Source organism: Vombatus ursinus, unplaced genomic scaffold, assembly GCF_900497805.2.
Source record: "Vombatus ursinus unplaced genomic scaffold, bare-nosed wombat genome assembly UNPS02014805.1, whole genome shotgun sequence".
Taxonomy (NCBI): Eukaryota; Metazoa; Chordata; class Mammalia; order Diprotodontia; family Vombatidae; genus Vombatus; species Vombatus ursinus.
Window position 1 is genome coordinate 11,298,319 of NW_020954583.1, and position 24,555 is coordinate 11,322,873.

At 33.5% G+C, this 24,555-nt stretch overlaps 1 protein-coding gene across 1 annotated transcript in view; it reads left to right on the plus strand.

Moving 5' to 3' along the window:
- The window catches only part of GBE1 (1,4-alpha-glucan branching enzyme 1), a 281,545-nt gene that overhangs the window by 150,192 nt on the left and 106,798 nt on the right, over window positions 1-24,555 (plus strand). The window contains exons 8-10 of the mRNA XM_027874190.1: window positions 14,160-14,275; window positions 14,846-14,973; window positions 22,534-22,632. Of these exons, the coding sequence (XP_027729991.1) occupies window positions 14,160-14,275; window positions 14,846-14,973; window positions 22,534-22,632 (343 nt within the window). The remainder of the gene's footprint in view (window positions 1-14,159; window positions 14,276-14,845; window positions 14,974-22,533; window positions 22,633-24,555) is intronic.

Genomic DNA, 24,555 nt, shown 5'->3' on the forward strand with positions numbered 1-24,555 from the left:
ACACACACACACACACACACACACACACACACACACACACACACACAATTTCTTGATAAATCAGATGTAAGCTCCTTGAGGGCCTCCCTTCCACTCCCCTGCTCTCCCTTCCCTCTCTTCTCCCTCTCCTCTCCTCTTCTCTTGTATTTGGGATATAGACCCAGCAATAGTATTGCTGGATCAAAAAATATGTATAGTTTGATAGCCTTTTGAGAATAGTTCCAAATTGGTCTCCAGAATGGTTGGATCACTTTACAACTGCACCAACAGTGCATTAGTGTCCCAATTTTCCCACATCCTCTCCAACATTTTTCTATTTTGTTATGTAATTAATCTGATAGGTGTGAGGTGGTACCTCAGAGTTGTTTTAATTTACATTTCTCTTGTCAGAAGTGAATTAGAGCATTTTCTCATATGACAATATATAGTTTTGATTTCTGTGCTCAAAAACTACCTGTTCTTGTCCTTTGACCATTTATCAATTGGGGAATGACTTGTATTCTTATAAACTTGATTCAGTTCTCTGTATATTTGAGAAATGAGGCCTTTATCAGAGATATTTGCTGCAAACATTTTTTCCCAGTTTTCTGCTTTCCTTCTAATCATGATTGCATTTTTCATTTTGTTTGTGTGAAAACTTTTTAATTTAATGTAATCAAAATTATCTGTTTTGCATTTCATAATGTTCTATCTCTTATTTGGTCTTAAATTCTTTCCTTCTTCATAGATCTGACAGGTGAACTATTTTATGCTATCCTAATTTGCGTGTGTGTGTGTGTGTGTGTGTGTGTATGTTTGCTTGAGGTATCACTTTTTATGTGTAAATCATGTACCCATTTTGACCTTATCTTGGTATATGTTATGAAATGTTGGTCTATACCCAGTTTCTGTCATACTGTTTTCCATTTTCCCAGCAATTTTTGTCAGATGATGAGTTTTTGTCCCAAAAGCTTGAATCTTTGGGTATATCATATCCTATGTTGCCGTGGTCATTTATTACACTGTTTTGTGTACATCATCTTTTCTACTTATAGTATTTTATTTTTTTCTAATTGCATATAAAGACAATTTTTAACATTCATTTTGAAAATATTTTGCGTTTCAAATTTTTCTCTCTCCTTTTAGCCCCTCCTCTCTTCCTAAAACAGTAAGCAATTTGATATAGGTTATATATGTGCATTCAGGTAAAATATTTCTATGTTGTCAAAGAAGAAATGGACCAAAAGGAAAAAAAAACCCACAAAAATAAAGAAAATAAATTTTAAAAAGCTGAAAACTGGGAAATAATTTTTATAGCAAATGTCTCTGATAAAGGCCTCATTTCTCAAATATTTAGAGAAGTGATATAAATTTATAATAATACAAGCCATTCACTAATTGATAAATGGTTAAAGGATATGAACAGGTAGTTTTCAGACAGATATATCAAAATTGTCTAGTCATATGAAAAAATGCTCTAAATTACTGATTAGAGAAATGCAAATTAAAACTAATCTGAAGTAGCACTTCACACCTATCAGGTTAGCTAATATGACATAACAGGGAAATGATAAATGTTGGAGGAGATGTGGGAAAGTTGGGACACTGATGCATTGTTGGTGGAGTTGTGACGTAATCTAGCTATTCTGGAGAGCAATTTGGAACTTTGCCCAAGGGTAACCAAACTGTATGTACCCTTTGATCCAGCAATACCACTACTAGGTCTGTATTCGAAAGAAAGGAAGGAAGGAAAGAAGAAAGAAAGAAAGTGACCTACACGTAAAAGCAATTTATAGCAGCTCTTTTTGTGGTAGCAAAGAATTGGAAATTGAGGAGATGTCTATCAATTAGGTAATGGTTGAACAAATTGTGGTATATGATTGTAGTGGAATATTATGCTATTAGATGTGTTGAGCAGGATGGTTTCAGAAAAATCTGGGAAGAGTTGTATAAACTGATGCAAAGTGAAATGAGCAGAATTAGGATAACATTGTACACTGCAGCAGCAATATTGTATGATAATGAACTATGAATAACTTAGATCTTCTCAGCAATTCCAAAGGAATAATGATACAAAATGTTATCCACCTTCAGGGAAAGAACTGATGGAGTCCGAATGCAGATCAAAGCATATTATTTGTGTGTGTGTGTGTGTGTGTGTGTGTGTGCGTGTGTTTCTGCTTTTCCTTTTGGTCTGTTTCTTCTTTCATAACTCGAGTCTTTCTTATTCCAATGTCAGTGTTCCACTTACTGTGCCATCTAAAGAAAAGCCTCTTCATAGGACACCTGGCCCTTTTACTGTTTATCCTTTATCAAAGGTCACATTCCTGTACCAAAAAGTTCCCATATTTTCTTCGTGATCATTCCCTGACATACCTTAGTTTCCATCTCTTTTGTAACATTTCTGAAATGCTCTAGTTTTCTTAGACATTGAATTTTACTTTACTACTCCAGATCATTTGACAGTTTTACTTACTCATTTTGTAGTCATTTTCTGAAAGCTACAGAAACAATTAAAATTATAGCATATTTCTAAACAACTTTCAATAGCATTATATAATTGCTGATTTATTATAAATTATTATCTTACTTCCCTGAAGTATCATGAATTTTATTGCAGAAGGTGAGGACATTAGGAGGGAGCAAAGGGAATTATGAACTTCTTCTGTGAATGAGTTTATAAGGCTTAATTTTCCTTTTCTGAACCACATCAATACTGTATTTCATATTTCATTCTAGTCTCTTAGTAAATGGCTGACACTGTGTAAGAACTTTAATTACAACATACATCATTATTTATATACATTTTGAACACAAGTGTTTTAAAGACTTTTTGAGCAGGCTTTTAGTAAAAACTGCCCTTCAGCTGGATTTTAATAATTAGTATTTTGGCCAGTTCCAACTAAACCATTACTTTCTTGCTAAAATTATCCTAATTGTTGATTGAAAACCATATAATTTTCATATGTTACATGATTAAGACTAATGAATGTTACATATGCTTAGATTAGAAGCAACCAAATTTCCTTTTGGTATGCACCAAGAGGCTTCTATTTTAGTATCCTGAATTTCACATTTTCCAAATTGCTAAATAAAATCATCTGGGTAAAATTTGATTCTATTTTAGTCAGTACTGCTAGTCTTTGAATGTTGTATTATTTATGATTATTTATATTATGGGGTGAAAGGCCATCTGATCCAGCTCCTTTATTTTATAGATAAAAAAAAAAAAACTAAGACCCAAAAGGTCGTAAGTGAAAGAGGCAGAATTTGAATATGGGTTTTCTAATTCATTGCTCTTTTTCCTATACTGTGTTTGTAGTGGTGTAGTGGATAGAGAGTTGGCTTCAAATCTGAGTTCATTTACCACCTCTGACATATCACTAACTGTGTGACTCTGGGTAAATAACATAGTCTCTAAGTGTCTAAGGCAGGTAAGTTTCAGAGCAGGTATTGATCTGCTATAGTAGTGAAAATTTTTTTTGATATTTTTTGTACCAAAGAAATTAAAGGTTTGATACAAAAAAACCCAGGAACTCACTATTTGACAAAAACTACTGGGAAAACTAGAAAATAGTATGGCAGAAGCTAGGCATAGACCAACATCTTACACCATATGTCAAGATAAGGTCAAAATGGGTACATCATTCAGACATATACTATAAGCATATTAGAGCAAGGAATAGTTTACCTGTCAGATCTATGGAGAAGAGAAGAACTTATGACCAAACAAGAGAAAGAGAACATTATGAAATACGAAATGGATAATTATGGTTATATTAAATTAAAAAAAAAAGGTTTTCCACAAACAAAACCAATGCAACCAAGATTAGAAGGAAAGCAGAAAGCTGGGGAACAATTTTTATAGCCAGTATTTCTGATAAAGGCCTGATTTCTCAAATACATAGGGAACTGAGTCAAATTTATAAGAATACAAGTCATTCCTCAACTGATAAATGGTCAAAAGTTATGAACAGGCAGTTTTCAGATGAAGAAATTAAAGCTATTTATAGTCATATGAAAAAATGCTCTAAATCACTATTGATTAGAGAAATGCACATTAAAAGAACTCTGAGTTACCACCTCACACCTTGGCAAATATGACAAAAAGGAAAATGATAAATGTTGGAGAAGATGTGGGAAAATTGGAACACTAGAGTGTTGTTGGAATTGTGAACTGATCCAACCATTCTGGAGAGCAATTTGGAACTATTCCCAAAGGGATATAAAACTTTTGATCCAGCAATACCACTGCTAGGTCTGTATTCAAAAGAGATCATAAAAAAATGGAAAAGGACTCACATGGACAAAAATATTTATAGTGCTCTTTCTCTCGTGGCCAAGAATTGGAAATTGAGGGGATGCCCATCAATTGGGGAATGGCTGAACAAATTGTGGTATATGAATATAATGGAATGCTATTGGGCAGTAAGAAATGATGAGCAGGCAGACTTCAGAAAAACCTGGAAACACTTACATGAACTGATGCTGAATGTAGTGAGCAGAACCAGAAGAACATTGTACACAGTAACAACAGCATTGTGCAATGATCAACTTCGATAGGCTTAACTCTTCCAGCAGTACAATGATCTAAGATGACTCAACAGCTCCAAAAGACTCATGATGGAAAATGCTATCCACATCCAAAATTATAGAGTCTGAATGCAGATCAAAACATAGTATTTTCTGTCTCTTTTTTTCCTTGTGGTTTTTCTTTTGTTCTGATTCTTCTTTCACAACATGACTAATGTGGAAATATGTTTAAAAAATAAAATTTGTGTAAATATAATATGCAGGGTAGTATATGCATATTGTAAAGAAAATTTTCTAATTACTTTTCAGAACTGAGCCAATTCTTCAGATTTTAAGTTCCCACAGAGTAAAACTGCCCTACTTTTAAGGGTAGTTAAGTTTTGGGAATGTAACTTTATTAAGTATGATATAAATGCCTGAGATACTTTTAAGTGTGTGTGTGTGTGTGTGTGTGTGTGTGTGTGTGTGTATCCCTTGGCCCCTGAATTTTAAGTTTGTGGTAAATAACAAAGGCAGATAATCCAAGGAGCAAAGTTTATACAAAGCCTATAAATCCTTACCTGAATGTTATGCTTCACATCAATAGAAACCTTTTTACTTTGCTGAATAATCTTATAAACCTTATGAGACAAGTTATGTTTCTGCTTTTCAAACTCAAATCCAGACAGATTAGATTGATAGAACAACTTTCTTCATCTTTTTGATAAAAGAGAATTAGTCTTTCTCCGTTTTGAAGCTAACATGGCTTTTTTTGGAGCAGCAGTAGATGTAACTATTTTTCCTAATCAAGCTGAAAGAAGTTAGTTTAATGGAGGTAACAATACTAAAGGAAAGAAAAAACCTGCCAACATAGGAAGAACTATTTTCCCATGTATCCTAGGAAATTATTTCGTTATTTTATTTTTCAGTTTAAGTGTTCATAATGAAAGTCCAAGTTTAAACTTTAAGAACCTTTTTCTGTACTTCCAATTTGTGTGTGTGGGGGGAGGGGCAATTGGGGTTAAGTAACTTGCCCAGAGTCACGCAGCTAGTGAGTGTTAGGTATCTGAGGTCACGTTTGAACTCAGGTCCTCCTGACTCAAGGGCCAGTGCTCTATCCACTGAGCCACCTAGCTGCCTCTTCAATTTTCCTTTAAATAGCTTATAAGGTTACACTGTTTTACTCAGCTCGGTTTCCAGAATGCACTTTTAACTGTCCAGGATAAAACTCCATTTCTTTAACAGATAGAATCACATATCAGTTGTTTACATAAACATGTGAAAGTAAGGGCAACTAGGTGGCACAGTGGATAAAGCACTGGCCTTGGAGTGAAGAGGACTTGAGTTCAAGTGCAGCCTCTAGCACTTGACACTTACTAGTTGTGCAATCCTGGACAAGTCACTTAATGCCAATTGCTTTGCAAAAAACTCCCAGATGTTATTATTTATACGTGTGTGTGTGTGTATCTACATCTATGTACATAGATAGATATAGATACACACATATATAGTAGATAGATAGATATATAATGTATCTGTTATGTGTGTGTGTATGTGTGTGTGTGTGTGTGTGTGTGTGTGTGTGTGTGTGTGTGTCTATGGAAGCAAAGCATTGTGCCATAATATTTCAACAAACAGTATCATTTAAATATTATTTAGCTTTTCTAAGATACAAATGAAAATAACAGAATCACAAGAAACTGTTTACTTTGGCACCATTTTATACAAGCATATACACACATGCACATGCATTATCTATTTTAAATTATGGTTTGATTTTTAAATGTATGTTAGAATCAAAAAACATCTGTCTCTGATAAAATTATTCTTATTTCATAATACGTAAAACTTATGTTTCATATACTACCTTACTATTTACTAAATTTTTCTTAATCTTTTCTGCATTAAATTTAGAATTTCATTAAGTGAGTTAAAAAAAAAGCTTAGGTATTTTTTGAATTTCATTAAGCCCTAAAGGTACCTCTTAAAATGCACATAAATAATTTAGATCTTTTATACATAGGTGAATGTATGTCTGAAAAGTTCTGTTCATGTCAAAGTTTTTTAAATCCAGTATTGTTTTGAAGCACTGGGTTTTTCAAAGCCAACAAAGCTATGGCTTTTGCAATTGATTTTGTATTATCTGGTCTGTGACTTATTTGGCCTTTCTCATCAATATACTATAGTTCCTTTCTAAATATAAATAAATGAATTGGCATAGTTTCCCCGGTTTCTCTGAAGCCATCCCTCTCACCATTTCTTATATCGCAATAGTATCCTGTCAAAATCATATACCACAACCTGTAATGCTGTTTACCAATTAATGGACACCCCCTCAATTTCTAATTTTGTGCCATGATAAAAAGAGTTGCTATGTTGGTACACATAGGTCTTTTTCCCCTTTTCTTTGATCTTTTTAGGATATAGACCTTGTAGTAGATCTATATACTTGGTCAACTTAGCCCTTTGGGCATAGTTCCAAATTGTTCTCCAGAGTTTTTGGACCAGTTCATAATTCTGCCAGCAGTGTATTAGTGTCCCAATTTTTCTACATCCCCTCCAGAATGTTATTTTTCTGTTCTCTCATGCTAGCCAATCTAAAATGTGCAAGGGTGGAACCTTAGAATTGTTTTTATTATCATTTCTCTAAACATGTAGAGCATTTTTTTCATATACTTATTGGTAGTTTTGATTTCTTCTGATGAAATCAGCCTAGTCATATCCTTTGACCATTCATCCATTGAGGAATGACTCTTATTTTTGTAGATGTGGCCAAGTTTTTTGTACTTTTGAGAAATGGTGCTTTTATCAGAGAAACTTGCTATAATTTTTTTCCCTCACTTTCCTACATTCTTTCTAGTTTTTGCCTCATTGGTATTGTTTGCATACAAAACCTTTTGAATTTCATGTAATCAAAATTATCCATTTTGCTTCCTGTGATCCCCTCTATCTCTTGTTTGGTCATAAACTCTTCCCTTATTCATAGATCTGACAGGTAAATTTTTATATATTCCTCTAATTTGCTTATAATATCACTTTTTATGTCTAATTTATGTATTTCCCCCCCCCCCCTTTTTTTGGTGTACGGTGTAAGATTTTGGACTGTGTCTGGTTTTTGCCAGTCTGCTTTCTAGTTTTCCCAGCAATTTTTGTCAGCTAGTGCATTCTTGCTCCAAGGCTTGGATCATTGGGTTACCTAGAGTCAGTTACTACTGTATATTATACACCTAATTTATTCCACTGATTGACTTCCCTATTTCTTAGGGAAACCACCATCAGATTGTTTCCATGATTACCACTTTGTTATATAGTTTCAAATCTGGAACTGTGAGGCCACCTTCCTTAACAATTTTTTTTAATCCCTTGATATTTTTGATGTTTTGTTTTTGCAGATGAATTTTGTTTTTATTTTTTCTAGCACTATAAAATAATTCTTTGGTAGTTTAATTTGTATGGTTCTAAGTACATATATTAATTTAGGTAGAATTGTCATTTGGTTTGACCTCCTTGTGAGCAATTAGTATTTCTCCAGTTGTTTCGATTTGCCTGTATTTGTGTAAAAACTTTTATAATTCTGTTCCTGTGGTATCTAGGTTTGTCTTGGTGGGTAGACTCTCAAGTATTTTATATTGTCTGCAGTTACTTTAAATGGAACTTCTCTTTCTATCTCTACCTGGTTGTTTCAAATAGTTTTTTTAGTTGATTCTGTAATAAGCATACCATCATATTAATTACAAAGAAGGATAATTTTGTTTCTTCATTTCCTATTTTTATTCCTTCAATTTCTTTTTCTTTCTGCTAGCATTTGTAGAATAGTATTGAATGATAGTAGTGATAATTCTTGCTTCACCCCTGATCTTACTGGGAACGTTTCAAGTTTATCCCTGTTACAGACAATGATTGATCTTGGTTTTAGATAGATACTTACTACTTATTTTAAAGAAATCCGTATTTATTCCTATGTTCTCTACTGTTTTCAATAGAAATCAGGAATGTATACTGTATTTTGTCAAAATTTTTTTTTGCTTCTATTGAGATAATTACATGATTTTTTGTTTTTAATTGATATGGACAATTATGCTGATAATTTTCCTAATCTTGACCCAGCCCTACATTCCTGGTATAAATCCCACTTGGTCATAGTATATGATATTTGTGATATATTGGTGTAATCTCCTTGCTAATATTTTATTTGAAATTTTTTCTGGTTTTGCTCTCAGTGGTTTATTTGTATTATGAAAGAAATTTTTGTAGGACTCCTTTACCTGTTTGTTCAGATAGTTTATATAGTATTAAAATTAATTATTCCTTAAATGTTTGGTAGACATCACATGTAAATCTGTCTGGTCCTAGCACTTTTTTTCTTGGGGAATTCATTTCTGACTTATTCAACTTTTTTTTTCCGCTAAAGTAGGATTGCTTAAGTATTCTATTTCCTCTTCCATGAATCTGGGCAGTTAACATTTTTGTAAGTATTCATCCATTTCACTTAGATTGACAGTTTTACTGGCATATAATTGGGCTAAATAACTCTTAATAAGTGCTTTAATTTCATCTTCATTTGTAGTACATTGCTCTTTTTTATTTGATGCTGGTAATTTGGTCATTGTCAGCATTGTCATCTCTCCTCCTCTTCCTTCCTAAAATGGAAGTGGATAGCAGGGTGGATTAAAAACCAGAATCCTACAATATGTTGTTTAGAAGAAACACATTTAAAATAGAGAGGCACACACTGAGTAAAGGTAAAAGACTGGAGCAGAGTATATTATGCTTCAGCTGAAGTAATAAAAAGCAGGGGTAGCAATCCTGATGTCAGACAAAGCAGGAGCAGAAATAGATCTACAGCTTGGTAAAAGGTACCATAGACACTAAAGTAATATCAATATTAATATTAAACGTATATGTGCCAAGTCATGTAGCAACCAGATTCTTAGAGGAGAAGTTAAGTGAGTTAGAGGAATAAATAGACACCAAAACTATACTGGTAGGGGACCTCCTTCTTCCTCTCCCATTCTCCTCACCTTCCCCTCTCCTTTTCTTTCTGTCTCCCCCTCATCTTCTTCCTCTTCCTCCTTTCTAACAGAGATAGAGTTCTCAAGAATTACAGATATCATCTTCGGCTGTAGGGGTCTAAACAGTTTAACTTTATTGAATAACATTTTTTTTTCTTAAGTGTTTATTTACCTTTTTATTATTCTCTTGAGTCTTATGTTTGAAGATCAAATTTTCTGTTGAGCTCTGATCTTTTCCTCAGGAAAATTTGAAAGTCCTCTATTTCGTTGAATGTCTGTCTTTTCTCTGGAAAGATAACGCACAGTTTTGCTGGGTAGTTGATTCTTCATTGTAATCCAACCTCCTGTGCCTTCCAGAATATCGTATTCCAAGCCCTCTGATCATTTCATGTAGAAGCTGCTAAATCCTGTGTAATCCTAACTGTGTCTCCTTAATATTTAAATTGTTTCTTTCTGAAGTATTTTCTCCTTGACCTGATAATTCTGGAATTTGGCTGCAATATTCCTTGGAGTTTTCATTTTGGGATCTCTTTCAGGAGGTGATCAGTGGATTCTTTCAATGACTATTTTACCCCCTGGTTCTAGAATATCAGAGAGTCTTCCTTGATATTTTTTTGAAAGATGCTGTCCACGCTCTTTTTTTGATCATGTCTTTCAGGTAGTCTAGTAATTTTTAAATTATCTCTTCTGGATCTTTTCCAGATAAGCTGTTTTTCCAATGAGATATTTCACATTATCTTCTATTTTTTCATTCTTTTGATTTTTGTTGGATTGATTCTTGATGTCTCATGGAGTCATTAGCTTCCATTTGCCCAATTCTAATTTTTAACAAATTGTTTTCTTCATTTAGCTTTTTGTGCCTCCTTTTCTATATGACCAATTCTACTTTTTAAAGAATTTTTTTTCTTTAGTGGATTTTTTTTTTCCCTTTGGCCAGTTGTATATTTTAAGGAATTTTTTTTGAGTCATTTTTTTTTTCAGTCATTTTTTTCTCCTTCCTTTACCACACTGTTGACTCTCTCTTGTACAACTCTCATTTCTTTTTCTAGTTTTTGTAATGTCTCTCTTACTTGATTTTTTAAAATCTTTTTTAGCTCTTCTAAGAAAGCTTTTGGGATTTTAGACCAATTTGTATCAATCACATAGAGGCTTCACATGTAGGCATTTTGATATTGTTGTCCTCTTCTGAGTTTGTCTTTTGATCTTCCCTGTCGCCATAGTAGCTTTCTATAGTCAGGCCTCTTTTTGGTTTTTGTTCATTTTTTAGTCTTTTTCATGACTTTTAAAGTTGAGCTCTGCTCCTGAGGTGCTGGGGGCACTGTCTCAAGATTCTTTTCATCTGGGGTCAGGAGCCTAGTCACTGGCTTCCTGTGCCAGGGCCTGAGGTGTTGGTGGCTTACCCAGTGCACTGCGGTGGCGTGGCTTAATCGTGCCTGTTGTGCTGTAGTTACAGGGCTGGCAGTTTGCCTTCTTTGCTGGGGCTAGAGGCCTCACAGCTGTCCTGCTGTGCCAGGATAGAGGGGCCTTGGTTTCTGATTTGTGCTGTGGCTGAGAGCCTCTGGCTGACTTGCCATCTTCTCTGCTGGGCAAGCAGAGATAGCGAGAAAGACCTTTCCTGAAGTACTTCTATGTTATCTTAAGCCAGAAAGTTGTTTCACGCTGTCTTTTCATGAGTTCTTTCACTCCCGAATCTATTTAGAGGCTTGATTTAAAGATACTTTCAAGGGAAACTGGGGAGATACAACTTCCTGGCTTTTCTCTGCAATCTTGGATCTGCCGTCTCCTATTGATTTTCTTAATTATTTTTCTTTCGAAGTATACTTTTCTGCTTTATTTTTATGATTAGTGTGTGTTTCCTTTTCAACTCAAAAAAGTAAATTACATAAAACAACTCTGATTTTTTTTTTTGTATTTTATTGCAGACATCACTTTCAATAAGCTGATATAAAAGCAGAGGGAATCACAAAGATTTATTGAATAAAATACCATTTAATGTTTCTAATTATATGTAGTATTTATTCTTATCAGAATATTTTCTTACCATTTTTTTTTTGAAAAACTAAAATTTATAGCTGAAGAGAAACAAAAATGTAAAAATTTTGGACTTAAGCTACTGTGACATTCAAAATAGAGTACTCTTAGACTAGTCTCCATAGAACTAATGCCATTTTCCCCCTTCTAAATTAGTTTCTTTTTTTGATCACAGATGTATCTTTATTTAAAAATAACATTAGACAAATATATAATCAAAACTGAAAGATTTTGGTAGCTGAAATTAGTCGCTATTTACGGTAGGGTCTGGATAGAGTGTTGAACCTAGAGGCTCAGATTTAGATTCGTATGCTACTTCAGCCACTAAATATGGTCAGGTCCCTTAGCTTGCTTCCTAATAGATGAATGTTTTTTGTGCATATGTATCATATATTTCAGTTAAAAATAATTTTAAATATATGTAGTGACTACCTTAGAGAGCTTATGAGAACCTTAAATTATATAAATTCAATTATTATTACTATATTTCATTCATTTGGATATAAAAAGCATAAGTCATTCAGGCGGTTCCTTGTTGAAAAGAGAGAAGTACTTACCACTCATATTCTAAACATTTTTTTTTCAGTTAAGCTCTTTGCTAGAATGTACTTCCCCTGAATTTAGGTGTTAGAAATGTAAACAGTGATGCTCTGTCTCTTAACAAGGTTCCAAACTTGCTTAAGGTAATCACTCATTTTTTGCATCAGAATCCTCCCACTTTTTAAGGGCCAAGGATCTATTTGGGATACCGATAGCTACTAGCATTTTACTTCTTTCCTTTAATACTTCAAACTCAGAAATAATAATAATATTATGAGATAAAGGCTAATCTAAATTGTAGTATTAAGGATAGTTCTGAATTTCTAAAGCTTTCTTAAAACTAGATGTAGAATCTTCCACATCTCTTGTGATTGAGTTAAACTAAAAACATCTAAGTCACTTTCTTTCCAAACATGGAATTCCTTTGTTTTATGCCAAACTTTCTAAAAACTGGATTGTCAGTGCAGTACAAACCGATCACCAGTTTTCTCATCACTTCCAAAACATCATAAAGATATCTTCTTATCCTAAGAGTTTATTTCTACCTTCGCTTTACTGTTTACCTTATATCATATCTCACCCTCCTCGAGATAGTCAGCATGATTTCTGATAGACTTATACCAAGTTTGATAGGAAATAGTAGAAATTCATGCATTGGGTGGAAAAATTGTAGTTCTGTTTAATCCAGATGAAACCATGACAGTGTGTAAAATAAACTACTGTTAGAGGACCTGGATTGACTTCCCCTGCCTGATGCCAGTTTCCCCATTTTTGAGATTGAGAGCATTGGACTAGATAGTCTCTGAGTTCTCTTCAAGATTTAAATGTTATAAATTTATGATCTTAAGTCTTCGGTTAAAAAAACAACAATAACAACAAAAAACTGATGAATTGCTTTTTGATTTCTCTGTTAAAATAGTGAGTGAACTGTAATAGCAAGGTCAAATATTTACCTTATCTGTATTTGGCATAATGATCCACAAACCTATTACACACTTAAACATTAACTTAATTTCTTACATTTTCTCTTTTTTTCCACTTTTAATAAGTTGTCAGATTCCAAAGTAACTTACTTAAAACATTTAATTAATATCCACTTCCTTGTACCCTCAAAAAAGTCCAGATTTACAAGTTCTAAATTGACTGTGATAACTGAATCTCAGCTAACATTTGATGGCGTGGTACTATGTGAAGGGTTTTAAAAATACATAAATTTCAACTTGGTCAAGATTTGTATCCATTATTATAGCTTTGTCATTAAACTAAATGAGGTATTAATGCCTTAAAACCCCAGTTATAATAAGATAGACAACTCAACCATAACTGTATGACTAAATAAAATGCTAATTTATAGTGCCCTCCTTTCAGTTGTCCGAAATAGAATTGTTTCATGTGGTGCTGTTAATTGAGTTGTACTATTCTTTGTTCCCTCTTGGTATTTAAAAAAAAAAAAAAGATGCAAAACTCTTAATTTGTAGAACTTTCTACTCTGCTAAACACATGTTTCTTGATAATTAGCCTTTCGCCTCATTTTGATTCACCATATAGCATAAACTAGTGAATATAACTTTATTGTATAGTTGATTTTAAATATTTTTAGTATTTTTCTCTTGAATTCTGAAATTTTTATCTGTTTTGAATTGTAACACATGGGTATTATCTATTCTAGTTTTTTTTTTTAATATTAAGACAGAATAACATTTTGGTACATTTCCTATATACAAAACAATCAGAAAACATTGATGGCAATGAGACATTAAAAAACTGGTTGAGAATGAATAAAGAACCCTAAGAACTTCAGTTTTTCACATAGTTTTTGAATGAACTCTTTACATTTTTATCCTAACGCATGTTCTGCCAGTAGAATCAAAAAATTTAATAGGTTTTCTTTTTCTTAAAAAAGATCCTGTGAGCAATATGTCTGACCACATTTAACTACTTTTTTCTATAGATACTTGTTTGTAGAATGATTGATACTTGAAATCTTAGTTTTAACAATTCCTTTCAAAACATGTGTTCTTAAAAGCTACATACAAATTGTTTCACTTTAATTGAAGTAACCAAGTGTTCCTATTAATATTTCAGCTGGGAAGTTTTAAGATTCCTTCTTTCTAACTTGAGATGGTGGCTAGAAGAATATGGCTTTGATGGATTCCGTTTTGATGGTGTAACATCCATGCTTTATCACCATCATGGAATGGGTAAATGAACTGATCATACACTTAAAAACCAATTACTTGATGATTTTAAAAAAAAAATTTTTTTTGAAATAACACTACTGTCTATGTTTTAATGTTTCTATAATGGAAAAATCAAAAAATGAATTTAAGGATTATTGTTGCTTACTGAAACAATCTCAAAATTAAAATAGCTGCTAAAAATGACACTCTGTTAAAGTCATAATTACAGTTATAATAAAACACAAGAATAGAATTGTGAAAGTATTTTTCTGACTATTCCTTTCAGGGCCCAGTATACAAAGATGAGTGCTAATACTTATTTAAAAAAAACAAAAGGAACTAGTAAAAATAAGTTCAAAGTTAGGTTGGAGGATCTCCTATGTTATAGGTCTGAACACCTCTCTGAAGTGAGCCATTTTTAAAGGCAAATAAATCTAACGTTATTGGTAGGATAACAGTTTTGAGGCCCATTTTTACATTCTACACTCTAGGTGGATGTTAATTAATTAATGTTAAGAGATAGTTTTATATTGACTTAAAAAGCTATATACATGTTAACATGCCAGTCTCTAATTGTTTTTCTTTTTCTAGGTCAAGGCTTTTCAGGTGATTACAGTGAATATTTTGGACTACAAGTAGATGAAGATTCTCTGGTTTATCTTATGCTGGCAAACCACTTGGTTCATTTGATATTTCCAGATTGTATAACAATAGCTGAGGTAAAACAAAATAGTCTTTGCTTTCTTTACCAAAGTTACCACAAGTAACTTTGGAGTTACTTTTTAAATTATTCAACATATGAATAGTGTAATGTTGTCAAAATATATATTAATGAAATTAGATTTTACCATTATTGTAGATTACAGGGCATTCTTTGAGGATTAGAATGGTAATTGGATCTATTATTTCTTTGGTTTTGGGAATTTCCAAATATGGAAAAATCCTCTGCCAACATAGCTTGACACCTTCTTGGCAACTTATACTCTTAGAAAATTGCCTACAACTTTGAGAAGTAAAGTTTCATAGTATATGTTAGTGACAAGACTTGGAATTTAGGTCTTCCTGGCTTAGAAACAATTCAGTCTATTCCATGTGGTCTCATTTATAGCATATGCTTACCATATTGAATCAAATTTATGGCTCTTTCTGATCATGTCAAACTCAGTAATAAACTCCAGTGGTTCCCTTTTACCTCTAGGATCAAATATTAACTCCTCTGTTTTGCATTTAATGCCCTCTCAATATAATTTTTCCTATCTCATTTCTTATTACTCTCTTTTCCACATGTAACCTAATTACTCTTTCTCATACATAGCATCCTGTGAAGAGGATGGGAGTCATACTCTTTGTACTAACTGTCCGCTGTATGTGAAATTTACTTTTCACTTTGGCCTCTTAGAGTAATACCTAATTTCCTTTGTCATAATTCAGCTCATGCATCACTTTCTGCATGAAGCCTTTCCTGATCCACTTAGGTGCTATTGCTTTTTTCTCCAGTATTATCTTGTATCTGTTTTTATACATATATATGTACATATTGTTTCCCTTAGAGAGACTGTATACTTCTCAAGGTCTGTTGTCATTATCTCCCCAGTACACAACACCATTTCTGGCATATAGGTATTTAATAAATGTTTATTCACTGATTCATAGCGTCACAAATTTGAGAGCTGGAAGGAATCAATGTGGTCACCTAGACCAATCCATACACTATAGCAGTAGTATTAAACTCAGATAGAAAGGAGGACAACTAATCTGTTTTAAAATGTTATTCATATTTTAATGTCTTTTTGTTTTATTAAATATTTACAAATTGCATTTTATTTTGGTTCAGAAACAGTGTGAGTATTGTGGGCCTAACAATAATAATAACAATAAAAATAATAATAATAACAATAACAACTAACATTTATATAGCCCTTATTATGTGCCAGACACTGTGCTAAGTGCTTTATTATCTCATGTGATCCTCACAACAACACTAGGAGGTAGGTGCTATTATTATCCCCATTTTACAGATGAAGAAACTGAGGCAAACAGCTCAAGTGACTTGCCCAGGGTCACACAGCTAGTTAGCATCTGAAGTCATTTTTGAACTTAGGTCCTGCTGATTCTAGGCCTGGCCCTCTATCTCTGTGGTACCTAGCTGAGTGTTTAACTTGAGAAGTGATCATTCAGCCTCTTCTTGAAGACCTCTAAGGAGGGCCAGCCTACCACCTCTCATTCTACATTTGGACATTTCTAATGGTTATGAAGTTTTTCTAGACATTCCTTAGTCTAAATTTGCCTGTGCAACTTTTACTCTTAATCCTTAATATTTGTACTGGGGCCACAAAAAACAGTCTCATCCGTCTTCTAGATGATAGTCTTTCACATGCTAGAACACAGCTGTCTCTGAGTTTCCTTATTCCTTTAAGTTTTCTATTTCCTCTAAGTCTTCAGTTCTCCAGGCTAAACATCCCCAGTTCCTTTAACTAATTCTCATATGACATTGACTAGACTGTACTAGTAGCTTGCCTTTGTATGGTCACCAGCTTATTACTGGCCAATAAACCAGGATATCTAGAACTAAATATGATATTCTAGAAAAGGACGTATCTTAATTCAGCCAAGATTGCATTATCACTTTTGATTGGTTGATTCCTGAACAATAGCTTCCCTGAATGTTGTGCAAACGAAAAAATGATAATTCAGCTGTTTCCATACAAACCGTCTCAGACCATCTCAGCTCTCTGTTACAGACTGCCTTTTTTAAAAGTGACCCTAGTCACTTTCCATTTTTAATTGTTTAAATATACTTTATGAGCAAGTTTTTAAAGGTGTATTCAGGAGTAATTTTGATTATATGTAATTTTTGCTTCTCATGCCAACTTTATAACCTAATTCTCATTTCAGATGCAACTGCTCTGTATAGGAAGCCATTACAATCCAAGTATTAAGTTATAGGGTAGTTCTGAGCCTGGGAATTCATTGATGTGGCAACTCCTGGTGAGGAAATACCCTCTCCCAATGCATAGCAACATCTCTTCTGCATCTTAGTCTTAGAAAGTTCTCTGTCCACTACATATCTCAGCCTCCTTATGAGGTTGTATAGGGAATCAAAGGTTTTCTTGCTATGAAAATATTCATTAATGAGCTGGCCACTTACAAAATTGGTCCCCACTAAAGCATTCTCTCCGTTAGCCTATTTGCCTCAGTATCTGTGTTCTATCTTTGTTCTAGTTATCAATGGGCTCCCCCTGATTGTTTATGGGTACTTCAGAAGAGAATGATTTGAATATCAAAAGATTAAGAAAGGTCCTAGGGAAATTTTCTGAAGACTTAACATATTTTTGCAACAGTGACTTTCTTTGTGCTACTATTGTGAAAATCAGGCATAAAGTGAATGATGTCATAATCATGTTGTCATTCAGTTTTTGTTGGAACAGTTAAGTATACCTCCTGTCCCCCCACTTGATTCATTCTTTGTTCATCCTAAGAATTAATGCATAGTTACAATTGTGATTGACATTTTGTTAAATGTTAAATAAAGTCCCAGTCACACCTCTCTGTCACTATTTACTGTGAAATGTCAGTCACCTTTTTAAGTTAATTCATTTTGAAGGACCTTTTTCCAGTAACTTTTATCCTCAATTACTAGGACCTCTTACGTGTCTTTTTAATATAATTTCTACATTACTCAGCTTTAAAAAAAATTGGGCATTTTTAGAATGGAATATGTATATATGTTGAGAGAAGAGTACTTTTAATTCCATAAACATTAGGTGTAACATAAGAGTTACTTGCCCACCCCGACTTGTGGCCATAGTTCCAATGTTACCAACTTTTACTTTTCTGCAGTGTTCTCAGGATGGTAGAGAAAAGCAATTATAAGAGGAGAAATTTATTTCAAAGCTGAACATAGGCTTAAGAAAATTAGAAATTTAGTAGAAACTTAGCAGACTCATTTACATTATATAATAAAGAATATATATAGAAGTATTTACATATTAGGATTTTTTAAGCATAATAAAATGTCTATGTTCATTCTTGTGAGATTCATTTTATGATTTACTTTGTTTTATTATCTTGTATTAGATAAATATTTATGTATGTTCTGCTTTTCCTGAACTGTATGATCCATGAAGAGAGACCTTATCTTATCTTAATTTTATATTAGCTCCAAAAACTTAGCACAGTGCTCTCATATACAGTAGACATTTGCATTTCAATAATATAAACTTATATTTTATTGAACTTTTCTCAACCAGTAGCAAACAGTAACATTATTAATACTTGTATGATCATACAGATTTTCATGGTTATTACTAATTTTGCCCTAAACAAAAGTTATGAGGTGATTAAAGTAAGGAAGGAGTATTATTACTCCCATTTGGTAGGAAGGGAAACTGAATCACAAAGAATTAATGTAACTTGGCAGTAAATAAATAGCCAGTTAATAGAAGCTAAGTCTTTCTATTGAATCCTCAAGCTTTCTTGGTGTGAGAGAGTTACTTTTTAATTTAGCTGAAGTCTTAAAATCACAGAGGATACAGGGGCTGTGCTAGTTATGCGTCCTTCCCCCATTGATAATCCTGGCAAAGTCTGAAAAGAGAGTATTTAACTGATGGACCTTTGCACTCATATTGCTTCTAGCCCCCTTTACAATGTTTTATTTCATACATATGCTTTATCAGTACTTAGAATTATAGTAATTATTTATAATACAAATATTTTACTTTTTTATTTGATTTTAATTAATTCCTTAAATATAAAAAAATATAAACATTTCACTATATAAGTTAAAAAAACAAAAGGATTGCATATCATAACTTATGTGCACTTTTTATTAAGTGTACATTAATAAAATTTAAATTAAATTGAAGTAGTAACAAAATTTCTATAATATATTTTATATAATTATATATTGTTTCTATCAAAAGATTTCATTTCAGCTGTCAGAAAAAATAATCAGTGATACAGATGGCACTTCACAACATAGCTAAGAGATATGTAACAAACAATTAATGACACCAAGTATCAGATAATCGATTCTGATAAAAAAGAAACAATTATTTGATACATGAAACCTAAAATTGTTCTGTTGATTGTTCTCTTCATTCTGAGTAAAACAGGTTCATCATCTAGGAACTTATAGTCTGATTATCAGTGTTTCCACCAATGAAACTTGGAGAGTTTAGTGTATTTTGTATTAAGTTGTTTAAATTTTTTTTTTAATTAAGTTGTGCCTTCAGTTTTCTTCTACTTAAATAGAAAACTACTTCAATTTCAATATATCACTTTTCTCTCTAGTGGGAGTCTGTATTCAAAATGTAGAATTGATCCACATAAGCAAGGTTCCAAAAGAAAGTAGTTTAGGCTTACAGAAACAATTGTTATCATTTAAATTATAATATGAATTTGAATCTGATTATAGTAACAAGAGGGAAGCAGTTAGAATATGACTACTATTTCCATAATTTTAACATCTAGTTTGATTAAAAGTATGTAGTAGTAGACATAGATCAGGTCCTTGTGGTTATGCTTCAGTTCCTGTCTCTTATACACACTGACTGTGTGATCCTGGCTACTTATTCTCAGTGCCCTGGGAGGCTTCTCTGAGACTGAAAATTGCAGAACAATTGACAGTCTTCAGTGGGAGTTCTCTATACCAATGAAATCATAGATCCATATTGGAAAAAAAAAATAAATTGAATGTGGGATTTAAAGTAGAATCAGACAAAAGCTAAATACAGCTTTCTTGGCTCATTATATATTGTACCCCTTCTAACACCTCTGATTGTCAAAGATTGTTGAGGTAGTGAACTTCTGTTTTGTTGAGTGTATTTGTATCTCATATGAGCTCCTTTGTTACGAAGATTTAGATTCTAAATCTGTTTCCTAATTCTTCTTGCCTCATTCTCACCCCATATATTCATCAATTGCCAAATATTGTCATTATTATTTCCTCATCTTTTGAATGATGGTCCTCCATGTCCCTGTTTCAGGCACTTACCACTTCTTACTTGAATTCTTACAGTAGTCCCCTATTTAATATCCATGCCTCAATTCTTTCCTCATTATAGTCCATCCTCCATATAATTGCCAAAGCAATTTTTCATAAAACACAGGTCTGACCATATTATTTTTTTGCTCAATAAAATCTTATAGCTCTCTCTGTTACCTCTAGAATAAAGTAAAAACTTTTGTTTTCAGCATTCAAAGCTCTTCACAGCTTAGTTTCAAATTAATCTTTCTAGGATTATTATATATTACTCTCATAGAATCCATAGTGTAGCCATATAGGCTTCTTACTGTTCCTCACTCATAATACTCTTATCTCTGTTTTCAGTGTTTTTGTACTGTGCTGTTCCATATGCATGAAGTGCCCTCCCTTTTCAACTCCACCTCTTAAAATCCTTGGTTTCTTTCAAGACTCTGTTTTTAGTGAAATTCAACAAAGGTAGACTAAGGCATGTGTTCTATGCGCAAGACAACAGTTTGCTAACAGGGTTTGAACCAGATAAACGAAAAGACCCTGAGTAGGACAGCCCTCTTATAGTTTTAGGGAAATACAGAACAAAGAACAGAACGGGGTAGATGAGAAAATAATACAGTTGTATTGGCGACATCATAGGGTTGAGGACAACATGATTGGTTGCATAGTTGAGGCTATCTATGTGTGTACATATGATCACAATCATATTGTTATATGATTGGTTAGAAGTTAGGAATGAGGAGCTAGCAACAGTCCCCTCCTTCCCTCCTGTGACTAATGTTCATTGTTGGAGTCCACCTACAAAGTTAGCGAACTAGACTTCTTTGGATAGCAAACCATACATCCTAGAAAGATAGCTTGGTGGTGTTAAGATATCAGACTAGACTCCCTGGTGTCCACCCAAATCCCTCAAATATAGCAGTTGTCCTTGAGGCAAGAATAGAACAATGATTAGCAAAAGCACTGGATTTCGAAACTTAGCTCATTACTAGCCAGCCGAGTTTTTGAACTAAATTCAGAAACAAAGAACCATGTTTTAGATAGTTACAGGACAAAATCAATTACAGAGTGAAATCAAATACATAATCACTATTTGCTTTTCTCAGATCCCAGTGCCATCTTTTCCCATGAATTGTCTTGTATTTGCCTTGTATTTATTTACTTTAATTTTACAAATCACTTTCCTCACAACAGGTCTGGGAGAGAGTACAAATGTAGTCTTCATTTGTAAAATGGGGACATGATCCTCAGAGAGACTAAATGACTTCCTTATGACCACTAGTTATTAAGTGTGTCAGACAAGATTTAAATTTAGTTATCCTGACTCCTATTGCAATGCCCCTTTTCATGTTGGCTTCTGTCCTGACAACTTTACTGAATCAGCTCCCTCAAAAGTCACTAATGACCTCCTTTTTTTGCTGAGTTCAGTGGCCTTTTTTCTGGCTTCACCCTTCTTAAGTTCTCTGAAGTATTTGTCACGATGAAACAATACTCCCTCCTTTTTCATATAATCTTTATTTTATTTTATTTTATTTTGGGGTGTGTGTCTGTGTGTCTGTGTGTATGTGTATGTATTTAGGTCCCAGATGTGCAGTTTCTCAGTCTGGTGAAGATTGACTGACACCTGTCTTGATTCCCAAGGACAGACAGGGAGTCCAGTTGAGGGTGCAAATAACAAATTACATCAGCTCTGGGTGGGAGGTAGGGTGGAGGGGACTTCATCCTTGACACATTTAGGGACTCTTGAATACTCTGGGGCCAGTGTTTTCTGGAAAATATGGCAACTCAAAGAAAAGTTCAGGGGACCCCTTAACAATTTTAAGTTCCCTGGAAGTATAGACATACTTTTAAGTACAGAGTCTATATCTATATGTATATCTATATCTATATAGATATATATACATATATATATTTGCTATCCATAATCACAAAACTATTTTTAAATATAGTAGGCACTAAACAAATATCTTTTAAAATGAATTGAATTCATAATATTACCTTACATTTTTAACTTACTTTGGAAAACACTGTCATTATCTGTGTTGTATGTGTGGTAGTAGGAGTCTGAAGTGGGCCAGAGGTAAAGAGGAAGACTCTCCTTGGAAGATTTACCATAGTAACATAGTCACATCGCTTTTCAATTCTCTACGCTGGTGATTTATCGATTTTGAGAGAAATTTTCCAGAAAAATTGAATGGCAGTTATTAAATCTCATTTTTCTTTAATGTTTGATAATGGAGTGTTAGGTCAGAATTGTTATATGATATGTAAAATCTATGGTTTTTATTTTATCTTCTTTTAGGATGTTTCAGGAATGCCAGCTTTGTGCTGTCCTATTACACAGGGTGGAGGAGGCTTTGATTATCGATTAGCCATGGCAATTCCAGATAAGTGGATCCAGGTAAGACTACTTATAAAATTTTATTAGTCTGAATAATTATTTTGTGTCTATTCAGCTATCATTTTTGGCTTTTGAAATTGTTAAGCCATCATAATTACTATGGTTTATTTCTGTATTTAAGAGAGAGATTTGACTAATGGTCAGGAAACTCACTTTCTATCATTTTATAGTCAAATAATCATAGTTATTAAACGAAGGTTACCATGAGGATATTTTATCTCCTTCCCAGTCATGGAGGTCCAACATTACATGTAAAAGTATAGTAACTCACCAGTGTTTCCCAGGATTGCAGATTGATTTAATGACTTATTATCCATACCCATGGCACTTTTCATCTGTGTTTCATAGTAATACAGGCACACTTTATAAATGTAGTTGTCATGAATAAGAAACTCCTACTTATCTATGACTGTTCCATAATAATAAAAATAATAATTTCCTTAAAGTTTGTAAAGAACTTCACATGCATTATCTCATTTGAAAGTCATGACAAATTTGTGATATAGATACTGCAAGCATTATCCTCATTTTGAATTAGAGGAAAATGAGGCATAAAGAGACTTAGTGAATTGTCCTTACTCAGACAGCTAGTATCATAGGCAGTATTTGAACTGAGGTCCTCCTTGTCCCAGGGTCATCGTTTTCCACTATACTAACACGGTCAGATATGAGCCAAATAAAAATTTGTACCCAGAATTTCTTTAGCCTTTAGTATTTATACCTGTGCATCTACTAGTCACTTTTGCGGTTTTTGTTAGTGTCATTGCACCATACGGGAAAAGGCCAACTGACAACTCTGTATCAGTGATCAAGTGAGTGCTTTGAATTTTCTACATTTATTCATATACTTTTCAGCATTCAAAATAAACATAGTTATATTTTAACTATGCATATAATGTAATGAATGCCATACTATTGTTTTTATAAATGGAATTTTTATTAACTTTGCCATTATAATTAAGCATTATAATCTCATTTTTTTATACATTGCAATTCATCACAAACTAATTCCCTCATATTAGATGGTAATATTAAAGCTATAGTTTGTTGAGTTATAAGCTATGGCTATATGAAAAAAAGTTATATTGAAAAGTACTTGTTGAGGGGGGTGGAGCCAACATGGTGGACAGAAGCCAGGAAGTTGCTTGAGCTCTCCCCAGTTTCCCTCAGGGAAAAACAAACAAACAAATAAACAAAAACAAATATTAAATAAAGCCTCTAAACTCACAAAAAGATGTAGTGAAACAATTTTCTAGCTTAGGATAACTTAGAAGGATTTCAGGAAAGTTCTATCTTACTTGGTAAAAGGGGAGCAAAGTCCAGTGCAGAAGGTGTTTGGGCAAGCCAAAGAGAGTGTTTTAGCCATATCACATATCAGCAACCAAGGCCCCTCAGTCCTGGTTTAGCAGGCCAGTGGCACAGTAGGCCAGCTCTGAAGCCTCTAGCCCCAGCACAGAAGGCAAAACTGCCAGCCCCAGAACAATAGCTGTGATTAGGCCATACCACCCCAGTGCAGTGGACAAGCTGCTAGCATTAGAGGTCCTGGTACAGAAGGCCAGTGAAAGGCCCCTGGCCTCCAGTGCAGAAAGATTGGGACAGTGCCCCCAGTACCCCAAGAACAAAAACGAGCAAAAACCAGAAAAGAGCCACGAACATAGAAAACTACTATGGTGACAGGGAAGATCAAAACAAAAACTTGGAAGAGGACAACAGTATAAAAATGCCTACCTACAAAGCCTCAGAGGGGAATATGAATTGGTTTCAAACCTAAAAGCCTTCTTAGAAGAGCTCAAAAAGGATTTTAAAAGTCAAATAAGAAAGGTAGAAGAAAAATGGAGAAAGGAATGAGAGTTATGCAAAAGAGAGTCAACAGCCTGGGAAGAGGACAAAAATTGACTGAAGAAAACAGTTTCTTAAAAAATA